This window comes from Phyllobates terribilis, unplaced genomic scaffold (assembly GCF_046119375.1).
Source record: "Phyllobates terribilis strain yellow unplaced genomic scaffold, ASM4611937v1 Scaffold_4__5_contigs__length_816908805, whole genome shotgun sequence".
NCBI lineage: Eukaryota > Metazoa > Chordata > Amphibia > Anura > Dendrobatidae > Phyllobates > Phyllobates terribilis.
The window spans coordinates 139,527,801-139,549,033 of NW_027362764.1; the positions used below are offsets into that span (position 1 = coordinate 139,527,801).

Consider the following 21,233-nt stretch of genomic DNA (forward strand, 5'->3'; position numbering starts at 1 on the left):
CTGTGCAGTTATCAGGGCTACAGCTACATTATCTGTCGCACATCTCTCGTGCTGTTAACGGAGATAGTGCGAATCCCTATTCCCGTCCCAGTGTGCCGTAACACGGGAGGGACTGATATATATTAGTTGGTTGTTTTTTCCTTTTACCCGGAAGGTGTTCGGCCGCAGTCCTCCAGGCTGCATCGCGGACCCCGCGTTCGGTTGCATTCCATTATTTAATAAAGTTGTTTGCAACCGTCCCCTTAACATATATGGCCCCATGTATTATTTTATATTGAGTTTCTCTCCATGTTTCATTTATAATGTATTTTCTAAATACCTTCCAGCCTAATCTGATCTTAGTGGGAATGTCCAATTCATTTTGGGAGGTCTCGAAAGTAACATCCCTTAAGACATAAAGGAAAGTCTGATTTGTTCATATTGAAAGCCATGTTGGAGAGGTAGACCATACTTATTCATACACTCTGGGTATGTCAACCATCTCTGATCGGTTGGGTGGAGGAGATGAAATATGTTATCTATACTTGCTTGCTGCTATTTATAAAATAATTTGTTTTCAATGCCCTGTGGAAATTCTGGATTCCGCCAAAGTGGCAGGTGCTTAGAATTCTGATAGAAAGGCCATATTTCTTCCTAACCACTTTCCAAGCGGAAATGGTGTCTTTAAAAGTTACTGATTTTTTGATTGCTAGGGGTAGGGAAGTATAGCGAGAGTGTAGAAGTTCAGTTAAATTGAAGGGGTACGAATAGTCTGATTCCGAAGAGTAATCAGAGTATGTATGTCTTTTGTGAAGCCAGTCTATTATGTAGCGAAAGAGGCAGGCAAAGTTATAATTCCTGATGCTTGGAAAATTGATGCCACAATCGTCTTTGGATCACATAAGTTTGTCTAGATTAATCCTAGGACATTTTCCCTTCCAGATAAAATGACTGAAGGCCCTATTGAGTGTAGTTACGTCAGAGTGTTAAAGTAGCAATGGTAGAGTTTGGAGTTGATACATAATTTTAGAAGTATTGATCATCTTGACCATATGTGCCCTACCTAAAAAAGACAAGGGCAAATCCTGCCATGGCTTCAATTGATTAGTAATTCTTTTGATGAGGGGGGGATAATTTAACGTGTACAAAGAGGATGGCAAGCAACCTATTTTGATGCCCAAATAGGTGATATGAGAGGGAGCTATAGTAATATCGTTAAAAGATCCTTTTGGGTAAAGTTTTATTCCTTTTTCAGTTAATGGTAGTAATTCACATTTTTTAGCATTTATTTTAAACCCAGAGTAAGTACCAACATTTTAAGTAAATCCAATACTAGAGGTAAATGCAGGATGGGATCAGACATAAACAGATTGATATCGTCTGCAAAAAATGCCGCCCGAATTGATTTCTTAGTAAATTGGATGCCTGAAAAAGTTTTAGGGTCTGATAGAATACGAACTAAGGGTACTAGTGCTAGGTTAAAAAGTAGGGGGGACAAAGGACACCCTTGTCTTGTTCCCTTCTCAAGAGGGAAGGGAGTGCATAGAAAACCCGGGGTATACACCCGAGCTTTTGGAGACATATATAAATTACGTATATAATTAAAGAAGGGGCCTGACAATGACATCTTAGTTAAGACCTTATACAACCTATCCCAACTAATATTATCAAAGGCCTTTTCGGTGTCTAGGGAGACAATCGCTGGTGAACCTTTTAAATTACGTGTACAGTGGATTTTATCTACGCCAACAGTACTTTCCTAATATTTAGCGTGGCTGAGAGACCTTTAACAAAACCTGCTTGTACAGGAGATATAAGGTGAGGTAAAATAGAGGCCAGTCTGTCAGCCATTATTTTAGACAATAGCTTAATGTCAAAATTTATAAGGGAAATTGGTCTGTATGAATTGGGGGATAATGGATCTTTGTCTGGTTTTAGTAATAATTTGACGTAAGCCATATTTGCGAAAGGGAATTTTTTTTTATCTTATTCCTGGTTATTTGCTTAAAAAGCAATCCAGAGTACACAATTTTTCTGCTCCATATTTCAGCGATAAAAATCCAGAAATTTGAACTGAACGTGGAAAATATTGGCCTCCTTTTCCATTCTGTTGCAGTGTGTCGGTCAAGCTATTCACACTAGGTGTCTGTGAAGAATAGCATTAGTAAATTACAGGCCTGCTATTTAAAACCGTGGTTCTCTTCTCTGTCAGACATAACAACTATAAGAATGTTCCAAATTCAGCCATTTCTTCCATTTTCATTTCGTTGCAGTGTGTCGGTCAAGCTATTCACACTACGTCTCTGTGTAGAATAATATTAGTAAATTACAGGCCTGCTATTTAAAACGTGGTTCTCTGTCAGACCTATCACCTATAAGAGTGTTCCAAAATCAGCCATTTCTTCCATTTTCATTTCGTTGCAGTGTGTCGGTCAAGCTATTCACACTAGGTGTATGTGAAGAATAATATTAGTAAATTATAGGCCTGCTATTTAAAACCATGGCTCTCTGTCAGACACATCTCCTATAAGAGTGTTCAAAAATCAGCCATTTCTTCCAATTTCATTTAGTTGCAGTGTGTCGGTCAAGCTATTCACAGTAGGTGTCTATGAAGAATAGTATTAGTAAATTACAGGCCTGCTATTTAAAACCATGGTTTTCTGTCAGACATATCACCTATAAGACTGTTCCAAAATCAGCCATTTCTTCCAATTTCATTTAGTTGCAGTGTGTCGGTCAAGATATTCACACTGTCTATGAAGAGTAGTATTAGTAAATTACAGGCCTGCTATTTAAAACAGTGGTTCTCTGTCAAACATATCACCTATAAGAGTGTTCCAAAATCAGCCATTTCTTCCATTTTCATTTTTTTGCAGTGTGTTGATCAAGCTATTCACACTAGGTTTCTGTGTTGAATATTATTAGTAAATTACAGGCCTGCTCTTTAAAATCGTGGTTCTCTGTCAGACTTATCACATATAAATGTGTTCCAAAATCAGCCATTTCTCGTGAGCGTGTAAAATATTGTCCTACATTTAAAATGGGCAAGGTGCGTGGCAAGGGACGGGGAAGTGGACGTGATGGTGATGGTGCATGCAGAGGCCAAGGACATGGCCGGGGGCAAGCTGAAATTGTGCCACAACAAACACCCACATTTTCTCGCTCGACCTTCCTGTCCAAATTACGAGGGGACCGCAGTACACCACTACTGAACCCAGAACAGTGTCAAAAGGTTGTTAGTTGGATAGGATTTGTAGATTCGGGCCTCTTGCCCGGCCAGCTTCAAGCGAGTCAAGAGGAGAACGTATGTAGCGATGCCTAAATATTGGAGCAGGCACGGTCGCATGAAGGCAACGGTGGGAAAGTGCAATTACTGTCGCAAGAGGTGGAAGATGATGATGAGACACAATTGCCAGAAATTTCGGAGGAGGACCAGGGTGCAGAAGTGGAAGACGAGGTGATGGATAATATAGTAACTGACCCAACCTGGCAGGGGGACATACAGAGTAAGGACAGCAGCATACAGGGGGAGGGAGGTGTAGCACTACAACAGGCTGGAAGAAGCAGTGTGGAGGCCGCAGACACAAGACGGGAAAGCGTTCCTCGTAACGCCAACACAACGGAAGTTGCCAGTACTACTGTTAGGTCTTCCCGAGTCTGGTTATTTTTTAAAAACTCTGCAGATAACCCCAAAAAGGCCATTTGCACAAAATGCCAGGCCAGCATCAGCAAGGGTAGTAAAACTAGCAGCCTGACCACCATCAGCATGATCAGGCACATGGCAGCAAAGCACCCGACTAAGTGGGCCGGACCCCAGGGTTAAGGAACAGTGTCTGCGGGTGACACCATTGCATCTTCCGCTTTTGTGCGTGCACGCCAATCTCCTGTACATGGCGCATGCGAAGATGCCTCCTGCCCTGTACGTGTCGTTGCACACTTTCAACTAGCACCATCAGCAAGCACGTCCATGTCCTTGTCCCAGGGCAGCGTTCAGCTGTCCCTACCCCAGTCCTTGGAATGCGAGGGCAAATACGCAGCCAATGCCCCACAGGCCACATTAGTAAATTCACACTTTTCGCCAATGCTTGCGCTCGAAATGTTGCCTTTTAGGCTCGTGGAGATGGAAGCTTTCCGCAACTTGATGGTGGCGGCCATCCCCCGGTACTCAGTCCCCAGCCACCACTATTTCCCCCAGTGTGCCGTCCCCGCATGTCATGGGTGTGTCAGAGGTGACAGACAGTCGTCCTGCAGTGGTTTGCAGGAGATCTCCACGTTTGGCAATGCAGACAGCTGCCTAGATAGGAGGCTGTCTTTAGGGCCCAGTGACTACCTCCCTCTGGCCTGTGTGTATACATACCTGATCTCTCCAGGTGGGCGTCGCCGGTTATACTCATTTCTACTTGGAACTTGGCTGAAGCAGCATTACGTCCTCTCTGGAGTCTTGAGGCCGTGTGGCCTGTTGGAGTTTCTTCTAAAGCTAAGTTGTTATTCCCCTGTGTTGTCTTCCCTTTTGTCTTTAGACTGCTAGTGGAGGTTGACTAGTGGTCATCTCCTTCCACCCCCAGCTATAGCCTTATGCCAGGGATAGTAGGGTGAGGCACGTGATCGGCTACAGCTGTGGAGGCTGTATAGGGACATTAGGGGGAGACAGGGTGACGCTAGTCCAGATTAGGAGGTCACCTCTTCCACCTTTCCCTACTGTTTGGGCTCCTTTTCCCTTTTCCCTCTGTGTTGCACTCACATCTTGCGTGACTCTCTGTGCTGCACTCACACCAGGCATGACACTGCATTACATGAGCACGTGTCCCACAACATTAGCCATGCCCTCAACAATGCAGTTACTGGGAAAGTCCACCTAACCAAGTACACATGGACAAGTGCTTGTGGGCAGGGACAGTACATCTCGCTGATGACACACTGGGTTAATATAGTGGAAGCCGGGACTCAGTCGGACCTTGGGACGGAAGACGTCCTCCCGACGCCAAGGATTGAGGGCCCTGGGTCAATCAGGGTTGTCCCCACATTGTACAGCTCCTGCACCTCCTCCTCCTCCTCTTCAGCCTCTATCTCCGAAATGACCACATCTGTCGCAAGCTGGAAGCACTGCAGCACTACCTCGGCCCAGCGGCAACAGTCTGTGATGAAGCTAATATGCTTAGGTGAGAAACCGCACAATGCTGAAGAGTTGTGGACAGTTCTGAAAGACAAGTCAGATCTGTTGCTGACACTGCTGACTCTACAGCCAGGCATGGTCGTGTGTAACAATGGCCAGAACCTGGTGGCGGCTCTGAGGCGAGGCGAGCTCACACACGTACCATGCCTGGCCCATGAGCTTAACCTCGTGGTTCAGCGGTTTCTCAAAACCTACCCGGATCTGCTTGTCAAAGTACGCCGCATGTGTGCCCATTTTAGAAGGTCAGCTACAGCTTCCGCCACTCTCAAAGTGCTTCAACCGCGTTTGAAGCTTTCAGCTCACCAACTGATCTGTGATGTCCCCACGCATTGGAACTCTACATTGCAGATGTTGGGAAGGATTTGTGAGCAGAAGAGGGCAGTTGTTGACTACCAGCATCAACAAGGGCGTCGGTATTCAGTTCACACTCCACATAAAAGACCTCAGGAGTGGACATGGATGTCAGACATATGTAGCATCCTCCAAAACTTTGAGGACTCCACCAAGATGATGAGCGATGATGCCATAATTAGCGTCACCATCCCGCTTCTCTGTCTTCTGAAATGCTCTCAGCTCACAATTAAAGAGGATGAATTGCAGGCAGAGCACGATGAGATGGAGCAAGGAACCATACAGGGTGATTCCACACAGCCCAGCCTCATCTCATCCCAACGTGAATTGGGTGACAATGAGGAAGAGGAGGAGGAGGAGAAAGAACAGAAGCTAGTTTCCTGCACTATAGACGGTACTACCTACACAACTGTCATACCGTCTGTTGAGTGTGGATGGCCTGAGGACAGGGAGAAAAAGGATGAGGAGGAGAGCATAGTCAGTCATCCTCTTGGTGAGGACACAGAAGTCTTGCCTGTTAGCAGTCTGGCACACATGGCTGAGTTTATGTTACGCTGCCTTTCTCGTGTTGTCCAAATTTTGAGTGACAGTCATTACCGGTTGGTGAAACTTCTAGACCCACGCTGCAAGGAGAACTTTCTGTCTCTTATTTCCGCACAGGACAGGCCTAATAAAATGGTGCAGTACGAGAAAGCCCTTGCTGCGGAATTATTTAAAAAATTCTCACCTGAAAACGCTGGCGGCAGAGGTCCAAGTTCGTTGGACAATCAAGAAGTACAGGCGAGAGAGACACAAATGCAATCTAGCAGAGGCAGGGGAACACTGTCAAAGTTCTGGGCCAGAATCCAGTTTCCGAAGATGGTGAGGGAGCACCTTGCCGACCATACCAACGTCCTCCATGATTCCTCTCTGCCTTATAATTATTGGGTATCCAAGCGGGACATGTGGCATGAACTGGCTCTCTACGCCTTGGAGGTCCTGGCCTGTCCTGCTGCTATCGTTTTGTCAGAGCAGGTTTTTAGTGCCGCCGGTGGAATTTTAACCGATAGGCGCATCCACCTGTCAACTGAAAATGCTGACACGCTGAATCTTATTAAAATGAAGAAGGGCTGGATTGGGCCAGACTTTTCAACACCACCGAATGATAGCAGCGTAACATAAAACTCAATACAGTGTTTTTTTAGGGAGGTCTGACTCTATTCCCATGCACTTTAGTCTTCACACCAAGACATGGGTATATGCTTCCTGATTTTTTCTATTTTCTCTTGTCTTCCTCCTTCTCCTCATCCTCTACATCCTCCTCCATATCACCACCATATCTACCATATGACCATATCTAGGTCTCTTGAAAGGGGCATTGGAGTTCCTCCAAATTTTTTGCAGCCATTACATTCACTGCATAGGCAAACAGTATGGGAGACACACTTCCTAATAATGGGAACATTGTTTTCAGGAGGCCCTCCGACCTCTACGTCTCTTGCAAGGGGCATTGGAGTTCCTCCAAATTTTTGGCAGCCATTGCATTTACTGTATAGGCAAGCAGTATGGGAGACCCACTCTTTTTTAATGGGAACATGATGTACTCGTCACTGTAGTCCAGCTCTATGTGTCTTTACATTGTTAGTAGGGTTCTTCCTAAATTTTGGCAGCCATTGGACTCACTACATAGCTTATAACTGGATAGCAGACCCTCTCATTTCTAATAGGAACATGTCATTACTGTGGCCCAGCTCTATGTGTCTTTAAATTGTTAGTGGGGTTTTTCCTAAATTTTGGCAGCCGTTGGACTCACTACATACCCTATAACTGGAGAGCAGACCCTCTCCTTTCTAATAGGAACATGTCGTTACTGTGGCCCAGCTCTATGTGTGTTTAAATTGTTAGTGGGGTTTTTCCTAAATTTTGGCAGACGTTGGACTCACTGCATCCCCTTTAACTGGATGACAGACCCTCTCCTTTCTAATAGGAACATGTCGTTACTGTGGCCCAGCTCTATGTGTGTTTAAATTGTTAGTGAGGTTTTTCCTAAATTTTGCCAGCCGTTGGACTCACTGCATACCCTATAACTGTATAGCAGGCCCTCTCCTTTCTAATGGGAACATGTCGTTACTGTGGTCCAGCTCTATGTGTGTTTAAATTGTTAGTGGGGTTTTTCGTAAATTTTGGCAGCCGCTGGACTCATTGCATACCCTATAACTGGATAGCAGACCCTCTCCTTTCTAATAGGAACATATTGTTACTGTGGCCCAGCTCTATGTGTGTTTAAATTGTTAATGGGGTTTTTCCTAAATTTTGGAAGCCGTTGGACTCACTGCATGGGCATAACCACTATAGGAGACCCACTCCTTTATAATGGGAACATTTTTTTCCTGAGACCCTCCTCTATGTCTCTTCAAAGGGGTATTGGGGTGCGTCCAAATTTATGGCAGCCATTGCAGTCACTGCATACGCAATAACAGTATAGGAGACCCATTCTTTAATAATGGGAACAACAAAGAATAGCCAACTGCTGGCCTTTAAAGAATAGTAAGGCTGTGAAAATAGTGTTTGTGACTTTCAGAGTCCCTCCTTCATAAATGAAACAGGATGTGTCTGATGATGTGTCACACACCACATGGCCAGATAAGGTTGTAAAATGTTAAAATGACATTTCCCGGTGAATGGATTTGTCACAATTGAAAGTAATGCAAAAGTGACAAAACGCATCAAAAACGCTACGTGTGAACATAGCCCAAGGTGTGGAGGAGCATTTTTGTTTTTGGCTATTTATTTTGCCTTATATATAAGTCATTACCCTGGAAAGGATGTTCCTTAACATATTTCCCAGGAAAATCCATTTTGGCTTTGTTTTTGTATGTTTTATTGTGAGTCCGTAAAAGTGGTGTAATACTCTGACAACATTGTTGACAGCAGTGACCTGGGAGTCAGAGATGCTTCCAGGGGTCTTCCCCATGCTGTTCCCATTGATTTGGGCAATTTTTAGGCCCTCTGCAGACCGCCGCAGGGAGCTGCCAGAAAAATGCTCGAGTTTCCCATAGACTTACATTGGGCTCGTTACTCGGACTGAGCACTCAAGCATTCCAATTTGCTCGATCCGAGCAACGAGTACCCGAGCATTTTAGTTCTCGCCCATCACTAAATGTCATGTCAACACCTCATAGCTGGAGCAACAGGGGATCAGGTAAACACTGGAACAGCAAGTGATTAGTAAAATGACAAGTAATAATCCTATATTTTAGACCATTGGCAGCTGTTTTTACTAAATGTATGGGTTTGGACATAAATTAATCTGACAAGTATATCATTAATAAGCAGAGCAACATGAACCGGAGATGACATCTCTCACTGACAACTGGGAAGTGTCACAGATAATATTATAATTAATAATGCAGATTTTGCTGCTTTAAAAATCTAGAGATTTGTTTAAAATGACGCAAACATTTGTAATTGTTCTTACCTGGACATTTGGTCGAGATGGATAACAAAAATGAATATTTTTAAATTCCACATCTCCTTTTATAATATCAGGTCTGTATCCTTCTATGGAAAAGCTGTCAATACCAGGTCTCTAAAAATGATATATAAAGAGTATTATTTTGCTAGAGAATGTGGGGTCTATGATTCAAATTATATCAGAGAAGAAGCAAAATTTATAGATGCAAAAATAGAGGTGGATACTATCAAATTGATTGCTATAGTGATTACAGATCACAAACCGGGAGCTATATGGTGATAATGGGCACAGTGGTGGCTAGCAAGAATGCAGGGTTTAGCCAAAAGCTGGTGTTTCCCTGAAATCTGAAGCTTGAAATTTGTGCTTTTTACTACATCACCAAGATTCCCGCTGATGTCTTTATTTTATTCTTCTTCAACTTGTTGGCAACCAATGCACCATTAAAATGACCATGATGCAATGGTTTCAGAAAGGATCAGGATAGTGGTTTGAGTGTCGGGATTTCTAACAGGTTTGAGATTTGTGGTTTAGATAATCAGTGGGAAAAAAAGTTTTCAAAAAATTCACTAATGTTTATTTAGTACAAACCACTATCCATTTTATAACAAGAGGTTATCTTTCAAGATTCTTGAAATAATTTTAAGGCTGGCTTTAGACATTTTTGGAATTGTTGTGGTTGAATGCAGGGCCGGCTCCAGGTTTTTGTGGGCCCTGGGCTAAAGAGTCTCAGTGGACCCCTTTAACACATACCACGATTCATGATGCACAGATACCGCAGAGAAATATATATATATAATACAATGCCAAAGATTTTGTTTATTACATTACATGAGGGATATCTATTGTAAATTCTACAATAGCTCAGAAACTGGCGAATCCTCACAGCGTACAGTGCAGACCGGACATTATAGTCCTCCATACAGTATTATGGGCCCCATATATTGCTCCATACAGAATAATGGACCCCATATAATGCTCCATACAGAATAATGGACTCCATATATTGCTCCATACAGAATACTGGCCCCCATATAACGCTCCATACAGGATACTGGCCCCCATATAATGCTCCATAAAGAATACTGGTCCTCGTATAATGCTCCATGCAGGCTGTGCCCCCACATAATGCCCCATGCAGGCTGTGCCCCCCACATAATGCCCGATGCAGGCTGTTCCCCTCACATAATGCCCCATGCAGGATGTCACCCCCCCATATAATGCCCCATGCAGTATGTCCCCCCCACATAATGCCCCATGCAGAATGTCCCCCCCACATAATGCCCCATGCAGGCTGTTCCCCCACATAATGCCCCATGCAGGATGTCACCCCCCATATAATGCCCCATGCAGGGTGCCCCCCCACATAATGCCCCCATGCAGGATTTCACCCCCCCATATAATACCCCATGCAGGATGCCTCCCTTAATAATGCTCCATGCAGGATGTCACCCCCTATATAATGCCCCATGCAGGATGTCACCCCCCCATATAATGCCCCATGCCTCCATACATAAAAAAAAAATCAAATACTCACCTCACTTCTCACCTGCTGCCGCTGCTCAGCTCCGGACTCCTCAGCCGCATAGCCATCTTCTCACTCTGCGCTGTGACTGGTCAGTAGAGGGCGCGGTGGAAAGATGTCATCGCACCCTCTAACCTAAGACGTCACAGTGCAGCAGCCGTGGAAGACACCAGACCTGCTACGGGGAGAGGTAAGTATTGTTCCGGCTGTAGCCCTGAGCAAGCGGAGTGAGGGGGTCGGGCTGGTGCTGGCACCATTCTCCTTCACTCACGGGTCCAAAGTGCTCCGGGGTGCCCCACAGTGAGTGGGCTCCCCCCGCCTGCTCAGGGCCCCGGCACTTTCCCGAGTGCGCCGCGTGCTGATGCCAGGCTTGGTTGAATGGGCTAAGTTTATTAGTGAGAAAAGGTTTTCAACATGGTTTTGGCAATGTATTCTATGAATCAATGCTCTTTAATATTTGACTAACTAAACTCTATTGTCCATACAATACTTTAATGATTCTATACTCTAGTTTCAGTTTATGTATTGTTCTGATTTACCTCGTCAATGACATGAAATATACCATAGGCTGCACCTCTTGCAATAGAAAATGCTTCAAGATGCGAAAATGCTTGACCAAGGCAATAACTGCTGATGACCACACTGAAGAAGACCTGTCAGAGAACATGTTTTACCAATAATAGAAAAACAACTGCAATCAGCAAATATAAAAGTATGCGCATGTGTTATGGTCAGTAGTAGTACTATCCACGGTTTACATAATTAAAATGTCATTAATAATAATACTGATTACAAATCATCCAATGTGAACTAATACAATTATTTTAAAGTGAACCTGACAGTTCATAAATGCTGCCCAAGCCATGGGCAACATGTATCAGGCACTGGCTGTATGATCTCACTCAGGTATGTTTGACCATGAAATGCTGTGATGTTTCAGAGAAAAGCATACTTTTCAAGCCATCAGGGACTGAGCAGCACTTGAGACTAGTCGGACATGTAAATCCCAGCAGCTTTTCCCAACCTGCTGTACTGGATTGACAGGACTGCCTATACATGCACGTAGGTAGATACCTGTCAATCCTGGGCAATTATGTGAAATGCTCACCATTTAGGATTTTGTGGATCTGTAGTAATGGTGGAGGTGATAGACTGCCCCTGATACTAAAAAGGCTTAAAAGCACGTTCACAAAGTTGGAACCCTCTGGGACTGCAGTTTGGCCTAGATAGGGTTAACTGTGACAGCCAGCCCAGTAGAGGGAGGGGGAACTGAGTGTTAGTGTCAAGTGCAGGAAGTGAGCACAGTCAGTAGTGTGCAGTACTGCAGAAAGCTAACAGGCTTTGTAAGGGCTGCTAGGGTAGACGTTGGTCTAGCATCATGGACAGTGGATCGCCAGAGAATCCCTCCACAAGAGTCCCCTTAGCCAGCCTGTGAACCTCGAGAACGTTGTTGGGTGCCTGGGGCTCATTCTGTCTGCAAGGCTGCAGAAGAAGTCAGGACTCAAGTACTCAGAGGTGGAAAGAAGGGGGATCCAGATATACTGTCACTGGTGAGGAAGAGTCTCTAGGGCTAGAGAAGAAAGCAACGGAGATGCTTCACCTAAATCAGGAACCAGGGCTAAAGTTATATCCGGTACCTATGGGAAAGATGACAACCCGATGGGTCTTATCCTTTATATCTACCTGTAAATACTGTAAATACTACCAGTCACCAAGTAAAGTTCTGGTTGTTTTTATGAACTATGTCCTCTGAATTGATTGCTGTCCTGTTCCAGAAGAAGGATTCCTGGAGTCAGAAGGAGCAGGCTGTCCAGTAGTAAATGGAAAACACCACATACACAGCAGCACACCAGAGCAAGGACACACTTTGTCTGTAGGGTGCCAAAGTGAGCATGGGCTACAGCTATCCAATGACTACCTCGTTTGGGCACCTTGCAGATCAATGGCTGTTCTTATTTTTTCTGGAGACGTGGCAGAGCTACAGACTATAAAACACTCTCCTGTGGCACAGGAGCATACACCCTGACGAAGGAGAACCGTGTGTCCCCAAAATGCGTGGGTTTCGTGACTTCACGTGCCTTCTCCAGCCTCACCAACCATTATCTCCGTGGTATCCAGGAACTCTACCGGCCAGAGCGCCCCTGGTTTTACAGATGCAGCTTTCTTCTCCAGCCTGCTCCCACATGCCAGACACCGACGTCATATGGCGGACAGCAACCAAAGGTACTTCTTGTAATCAGCACTTAAATCCCTTGAACCAGCAATCTTTTGAGCCAGCGGTCATTTGAAGTGGAAAAACCAAGATCCTCACATATGTTCCATACAACCTACTGCATTTTGTACTATTAGTGTACATACATACTTATTTGACATTATTTTCAGGACTATTTTAAGTGGGCTACATCTTTTTCTCATGTATTTATAAATTGTTCTATGATATCATTTAAATATATTTGCATTATCTTTTACTCTCATATGTTCTAATCTGCCTTTCTATGTGACTCTGCACATTAACCCCTTAAGTTCAGTGAGTAGTGTGATGGAATTTCACTTTATTTGTTTAGAGCTTGTAATTGTTATCTCTAAACTGATCTGTGACCACATCAAAGTTGAGCTGAACATACAGGAGTTCAGAAAAAAAGAGATGAGTTACAAACTCTGTAGTCATAGATTTACAGTTTAAGTGTACCTTAGTTTCAGATGATGTTTCAGAATAAACTGTTGTTTATCTTAAAATTTCAATTATCTCTGAGCTAGTGAGTAGAAACTAACTGCTATAATGTCTCCCATATACAGCACAAAGATACAGTAAACATTCATTCTTTCACGTGTAACTGTTGCACAGTAAAGCTGCAGAAGTGTAACGAACAATACACAGCAGTACTGAGCAGTGTAGCTGTTGTAGGGTTTGGTACTCACTCGGCTGCGATTGAGGTAGGCACAGGAGGCGCTTTCATTAGAGTATTAGGTTTATTTTGACAGCATAAACCACTCATGAAGCAAACACAAGAACAGCCTTTTTCCTGCACAAAAAGATATAACAGAACAAAACTCAAAATAACAAGTCCCTGCAGCACGGCCTCAGTCGTTCAAATAAAGTGCCTTTTCTCCGCCTCCAGCAGAGTCTGAGCAGCACATGCAAGGTCTGCTCACCTTGCACAACACACAAACAGACTGGGACAGACCCAACTGCCTTAAATCAGGACATTTCCAGACCTGGACTTGAGGCAAGTGAGCAGCCAATCCCACCCAGCTCTTTCAGCTTTTGGTAAAACCTGGCCATATAATCTGGGCCCATTAACTACCTCTCAGCACTATGTGTGCTGGAGCCTGCTTCTCTGGGTCCTATATCACCGAGGCTTGGCACATCGGGGACACATACCTGCCATCCACAACCTTTCCAACAGCAAACTTACATACACCCCCCTCTGCTCAAAGCCGGGGGCTTAGCACCTTCTGCCAACATATAATAGACCCTTGATAGGGCATCAGCATTCCCATGTTGTTTCCGAGGCCTATGCTCCACCTGGAAACTAAAATCTTGTAGGGCTAGGAACCACCTAGTTACATGGGCATTGTTCCCCTTCTGCTCTGGCATCCACCTCAGTGGGGCACGGTACGACACTAACCTGAACCTTCTGCCTAACAGGTAATACTTCAGAGTGTCCATCACCCACTTGATGGCTAAACATTCTTTTTCCACTATGGCGTAGTTCTTCTCGCACGTGGACAGTTTCTGACTGAGGTACATTATAGGGTGCTCCTCTCTGTTAATCTCCTGGGACAAGACTGCTCCCAGCCTGACATCTGATGCATCCGTCTGGACCACAAACTCTTTGGAGAAGTTGTGCGCCAACACAGGCTGTGTACAGAGGCCCAGTTTTAGTTCCTAGTAGACCACTTCGTCCCTTTCAGAGGATCCGGCTGCTATCAGGGCAAAGTTAGGGACAAATCTTCAATAGTAGCCCATGATGCCTTGAAATGCCCTGACCTTCTTCTTCCAGAGGGGCTGTGGCCAATTCTGGATCGCCTCGACCAAATTTATTTGGGGATTTATTTCCCCTTTACCAACCACGTAGCCCAGATACTTGGCTTCCTCCATCCCCATAGCACATTTGTCCGGGTTAATGGTAAAGTCCGCCTTCCTTAGGGCTTGAACTTTGCCAAGGTGACTTTCCCAGTCCTGGCTCAGTTGATGTCATCTAGGTAGGCCGCTGCATACTTTTTGTAGGGTGGTAAGATCCAGACCGTGGCTCTCTGGAAAGTGTCCGGAGCTCACTGCAACCCAAACGGCATCCTGATGTACTGATAAGATCCGTCTGGCGTTGAGAAGGCCGTCTTCTCCTTTGCCTCTTTGGACAGGGGAACATCACGGGTGTATCAGAGGTGACAGACAGTCGCCCTGCAGTTGGTTGCAGAAGATCTCTATTTTTGGCATTACAGACATCTTCTTAGATGAGAGGCTGTCTCTAGGACCTAGCAGCTACCTCCCTCTGGTTAATTAGCTTCCAGGCCTGGGTGTATAAATACCTGGTGTGTCTAAGAGAGAGGTGCCGGCTATATTCATAACTACTTGTGAGGCTTTAGGAAGAGCAGTACTTTGTCCTTTCTGGAGCTTGAGGCCATGTGCACATTTGGAGTCGTCTAATGCTAAGAAATCCCCCCCCCGTTTGTCTACCCTTGTTGTCTATACAGTTAAGTGGAGATCGACGAGTGCTCATCTCCTCCCATCCCAAGCCTTAGCCATAAGCCAGGGAAAGTCAGGTCGTGCGGCGATTTATGCAGAGCCAATATAGGAATGGTAGTTGAGACAGGGTGACACTAGATCAGACTAGGAGGTCTCCACTCCCCCCTTTCCCTAGTGTCTGGGCTCCCTTTACCTCTTCCCTCTGTGTTGCACTAAGTCTTTCCCACACCTTGCGTGACAGGGAATTTGCCAATATCCTTCGGTGAGGTCCAGGGTGGTGATGTACCGAGCGGATCCTAGCCTTTCAATAAGCTCATCTACCTTAAGCATTGGGTAGGCGTCGAACTTTGAGACCTCGTTCAGCTTTCTATAGTTGTTGAAAAACTGTCATTCTCCATCTGGTTTCGGCACTAAGACTATGGGACTGGACCAACCACTCTTGGACTCTTCAATGACTCCCAGGCTAAGCATCCGCTTCACCTCTTTCGAGATCACCTCTCGACGGGCTTCGGGAATCCGATACGGCTTCAAGTTTACCCAGACATGAGGCTCTGTAAGAACTTCATGCTCTATGATCTGAGTTCAACTGGGTAGTTCTGAGAATAGGTCTCTATTCTGATGTAGCAACTCTCTGCACTGTTGCTTTTGGGCATGTGTCAGCGACTCTGCCACCTTGACATCTTTCACGTTGGTGTCAGCCTCAGCCACCAAACACGGAACTTCCACGGGCTCCCTATCTCGCTATGGCTTAATCAAGTTGACGTGGTACACCTGGCAGGGCTTCCTTCTCCCTGGCTGGTGGACTTTATAGTTGACCTCGCCAACCCTTTCAACTATTTCATAGGGGTCCTGCCACTTGGCCAAGAATTTGCTCTTCACTGTAGGTACCAGCAGCAGTACCCGATCCCTAGGGTTGAAGTGTCTCACTCTTACTGATGTATTGTACACCCTAGATTGTGCCTCTTGTGCTTTGAGGAAGTGTTCCTTCACAATGGGCATCACTTTGGCAATTCTCTGTTGCATCTGGGCCACATATTTGATTACACTCCTGTAGGGTGTAGACTTCGCCTCCCAGGTCTCCTTTGCTACATCCAGGAGTCCACAGTGGTGTCGGCCATACAACTGTTCAAAAGGGTAGAATCCAGTAGAGGACTGTGGTACTTCTCTGATGGAGAAAAGAAGGTACGGTAGTAGGCAGTCCTAGTCTTGGCCACCCTTCTGTGTGACCTTCTTTAACATGGCTTTCAAGGTTTTGTTGAACCTTTCCATCAAGTCGTATGTCTGTGGATGGTAGACTGAGGTCCATAATTGTGTGATTTGCAGAATTTTGCACAACTCTCTCATCACCTTTGACATAAATGTGGTCCCTTGATCCATTAGGATCTCCTTAGTTAACCCTGTTCTAGAAAAAATATGGATCAACTCCCGGGTTATACACTTGGAGGAGGAGTTTAGTAGGGGTACAGCCTCCGGATACCATGTCGCATAGTCGAATACCACCAGGATATACTGATGCCCTCTGGTGGATTTGACCAGGGACCCCACTAGATCCAGGGCTATGCAATCAAACAGCACCTCAATGATAGGCAACGGCATTAAGGGGCTATGGAAGTGTGCCACCGGGAAGGTCAGCTGGCAGGTGGGACAGGACCTACAATAATTCACAATATCTCTGTGACAACCGGGCCAATAGAACCTCTGGAGGATTCGTTCCTGTGTTTCTTCAACCCTCAGATGACCACCTAGCACATGTGCATGGGCCATATGAAACACCTTACACTTGTATGGTCCTTGCACCAGCAACTGATCGACAGGTTCCCCTCTCACCTTGGCGACTCAGTATAGCAACTCCCTATTGATGGTAAAGTACGGGTATCTGGTGTAACCCCCCGGCTCTTGAGCAACACCGTTGAGTACAGACACATTATCAAATGCCCCTTTAAGAGTTCAATCCCTGAGTTAGGCAGTTTCAAAGTTTCCCTCAGACACCTCCAGCTCTGGGATGTTGGCCTTATCCTCATCGCCCACAAACACACACATGGGAAACTCGTCCGTTACGACCTGAGGCGAGGTTTCTTCAGGGGTGATGTGGCTGTCGTCCGAGCAACCAGGTGTCCCTGTTTTCCGCTACATGTCCCAGAATAGTGCAAAGTCCCGGCCAATTATTATCAGGTTCAATAAGTCTTTAATGACTTTAACTTCCTGAGCTGTGGTGCCACAGTCCTGTTTACATCCACCCGGGACACAAGATAGTTTTTAGAATCCCAATGGATATACTGGACACCCACCATCTTCCCAGAAACCAGCCGATGAGGGAGTGTGGCCCTTATCAGGGTCACCAAACTTCCTGAGTCCAACAGTCCAGACACTTGCACCCCATTTATGGACACTGAGCATGCCTGAGGGCCCTTGCCATGTTGAAGAACCACGCTGCAGGCGGGGTAGGCCAAATAGGAGCAACGCCGGCCTATGTTGCAGTTTATTGGCTCAGAGTTTATGGGGCATGGGGCGACTATATATCCAGGGGTGTGACACCTCCAACAGAGGATGGAATGGGACTGATTACCCTACTATGATTCAGCGGCCTCCTAGGACTTTGTACGCCCACCCAGTAAGGATTTAGTCCTCTTCTTTTGGGAGTCATCCCTCCTTTAGGTACCCCAGAAAGGTGACCTAACCCCTGCTTGACCACTCCGGGAACCCTCTATCGCCTGGTGTCTCTCCACTAGGCCCACTAGGTCATCTGCATTTTGGTTATCACCCTGGGCAACCCAGGACTGAATTGGCTTCGGCAGAGAGAGGATAACCGATCCATACCCACTTTCTCGACCATCTGGGTTGGGGAACAAGTCTCTGGCTGCAGCCACTTGTGGACTAGGTGCAGAAGGTCAAATATTTGTGACCAGGGAGGTTTGTCTCTGTGGAAGTCCCAGAGGTGGACTCATATTGCCCTGACTACCAGGGTTACGCCCAGCCATGCCAGGATCTCAGCCTTAAGTTTGCAATAATCCTTATCATCTTTCAGGGCCAAATCAAAGTACGCCTTCTGTGGTTCCCTGGTCAGATATAGCGCTAGTACCTCTGCCCACTGCTCCGGTGGTAGTCTCTGACGGTCCGCCACCCTCTCAAACATGGCCAGGAATGCCTCAACGTCATCCACCAGAGTCATCTTTTGCAACGCCTCTCTCACAGTTTTCCTCACCTGGGTCTCGTTGCTTCGGCCTGGAGGTGGTGCGTCTTCTCTGACATGGATGGCATCCGCCAGGAGCGTTATCTTTTCCTGCTGCTGCTGCATTTGTTGCTGTTGCAACTGGAATTGTTGTATTAACAATTTGTTGGTCTGCTGAGCTTGCTGCTGATACATATTCGCCTGCACCAGTTGCTTTATCAGCTCCTCCATGCTGCCGGACAACCCTTGCTGGCTGGCGGCCTTCACCCAGGACATATACGGTTTCCTGTAGCAGTCACACTGCCCCTTGGGATTCATGCCCGTGCTTCTAGCACCAATTGTATGGTTTGGTACTCATCGACTGGGGTTGAGGTAGGCATAGGAGGAGCTTTCATTAGGGTATCCAGGCTGGTTTATTTTGACAGCATAAACCGCTCATGAAGCAAACACAAGAACAGCCTTTTTCCGTCACAAAAAGATATAACAGAACAAAACTCAAAATAACAAGTCCCTACAGCACGGCCTCAGCCGTTCAAATAAAGTGCCTTTTCTCTGCCTCCAGCAGAGTCTGAGCAGCACATGCAAGGACTGCTCGCCTTGCACAACACACAAACAGACTGGGATAGACACAGCTGCCTTAAATCAGGATATTTCAAGACCTGAACTGGAGGTAAGTGAGCAGCAGATGCCAGCCAGCTCTTTCAGCTGCTCGTAAAACCCGGCCCATTAATCCGGGCCCATTAACTACCTCTCAGCACTATGTGTGCTGGAGCCTGCTTCTCAAGGGTCCTACATCACTGAGGCTTAGCACATCGGGGACACATACATCCCGCACACAACCTGTCCAGCTGCAACCTTACACTGTGTATACAATTCTGAGGTGAGATAGAACACTTACCAGAAAACATCAGCAACATTGGCTTTTGCTTGTCTCTGACTCTGCTCCTCCTCCTCCCTCACCTTTCCACAGACTTCAAGAAGAATTTTAATCTGATTGCTCAGAAAGCTGGTAGTCAATTTTGTTTTAAACAAGATTAATTTTTGAGTTTCTAGCCTAAAATAAGTTTTTTTTCATATATTTAAGTGTAATATAGTATATAATGCATGTCATTATAATTAAAGCTTTACAAAATACATGAAAGGTACTTTATTTTATTTAGTGTCTGTTTAAAAATATTTTAAAATCTCTGGATTTTTTAACATATTTATTTTTTAACAATATTTAATTCAATTTTGTTTCATATTTTAAAAAGTATATTCCCTAAAAACACTTACCACAAGGGCATCTCCAATGGTATATCCCTGATCTCCCAAAATAAGAATTGTACCATACCAAAATCCTAGCCCATATGAGGCATAAACAATTAGATACACAAAGCCAAGGGCAAGCTGGGATGCAATGGCTTTCTTGATGCCAAGTTTTTTAGCCTCTCCCAAATTATTTGTGTATCTAAAAATGAAAACAATGACATATGAAGTTAAACATATATTAGCTTCATGTCTCTCTTAGCACTAACAAAACACCTTTTTATTTCTTTTTCTTGTCCTCCGAACGCCACCACTGTCCTTATTGAGGAGAGGACCTCTTCAGCCACTGCTCCGGCTTTGGCATAAACTGAGAGCTCCTTGCTTGTCAGAGACACCATCATCTAATTACAAAGTGAAACATCATTTTTATAGCTTCACAGGATAACATTATTTAAGATGACGTATGCACAACAAATAGAAATATTTGTAAAAGAGCTGTAAAAAAATCTGTAGAAAAAAAGATTAAAAGGAGCATGGTTCAAATTAAGAATTCGGTTTCATATTTATAGTTTGGCTCACTAAAGTCTTCATGTCATACCACAGGATATGACATAAATGTCTGTTGGTTAGGGTCCAACCGATCACTAGTCACTTGGAAAACTACCGCATCCAAGTGAAGTTTGAGTGAAGAAGAGGCCACACATCATCAATTTTCCAGTTTAGGGAAAGTAAAGAGTTGAGCCAGCTTTCAAGTGGCAAATGACTGTTAAAGGTGTTATTGAGTATGTTTTGCCGACCATTAGGTTAGGGTTACATGATGGCTATGCTAATCACACTTTGATCAGACTCTGATCAGAGTTTGTTCAGAGGGTGATCAGAAAGCGATCCAAATTTCTCAGAGGTGGAGAAAAAAAAAGTTTCTTCATTCAGTCTGTCCGTGAAAATCGGACCACATTTGGAGGGAATCCTAAAGTGGTCCAATGTTTTCCACTGACCCATAGACTTGAATGGCCGAATATCAGAGGCAAGCCGAGCATACTGCAATATTTTTCCTCAGACTGCTCGGAAAAATGACGAATATCCCTCGTCTGATATTATGATCATGTGCATGAGCCCTTATGGTAAAAATATAGTAGTTACCTTTGAACAAAATGCTGCCGATATTGACATTAGTGGACTTGTAGACATATATACTAACGCAAGCTGCCACCCTTTTACCAATCCAATTACTAATCCAGCTATACATGTTGCAGAATTTTGCAAAAGATGGCCAACCTTGTCTCCAATCCCATCATTAATTTTATTGATGTCTCTAGAGATTAAGAAAAAAGATATTAACTAAGGCAAGAAAAGTGTCAAAATTAAAAGTATCTCTGTTACTCTTACTCGGTGAGATGACTGTTGAGTTCTCCAGATTTGGTAACATCGAACCAACTCATGTCTTTGGATAATACTGAATGGAAGAATGTTTTTCGCATTCTTCGTGTCTGTCTTGCAGCCGCTAGAACCCAAAATGAAACTTGTACATATCCACAAATTATAACCGCAGCTCCGATACCAGCATAGTACAAGGAGAATCTATAGAGAAAAGTAATTGCAGATAAATATTACTCAGAAACTATGACACACGCCCCAATATCGGAGTGGCCA

The 21,233-nt window shown here is 44.9% G+C and overlaps 1 protein-coding gene across 2 annotated transcripts in view; it reads right to left on the reverse strand.

The window, feature by feature from the left end:
• Positions 1-21,233, reverse strand: part of LOC141265120 (ATP-binding cassette sub-family B member 5-like) — a 1,140,380-nt gene that overhangs the window by 995,050 nt on the left and 124,097 nt on the right. For both annotated transcript variants that reach the window (XM_073677789.1, XM_073677792.1), the window contains exons 6-11: positions 20,970-21,161; positions 20,724-20,895; positions 19,860-19,984; positions 19,611-19,785; positions 11,019-11,132; positions 8,961-9,071 (exon numbers count right to left, since the gene is read on the reverse strand). In XM_073677789.1, coding sequence (XP_073533890.1) covers positions 8,961-9,071; positions 11,019-11,132; positions 19,611-19,785; positions 19,860-19,984; positions 20,724-20,895; positions 20,970-21,161 — 889 coding nt within the window. The remainder of the gene's footprint in view (positions 1-8,960; positions 9,072-11,018; positions 11,133-19,610; positions 19,786-19,859; positions 19,985-20,723; positions 20,896-20,969; positions 21,162-21,233) is intronic.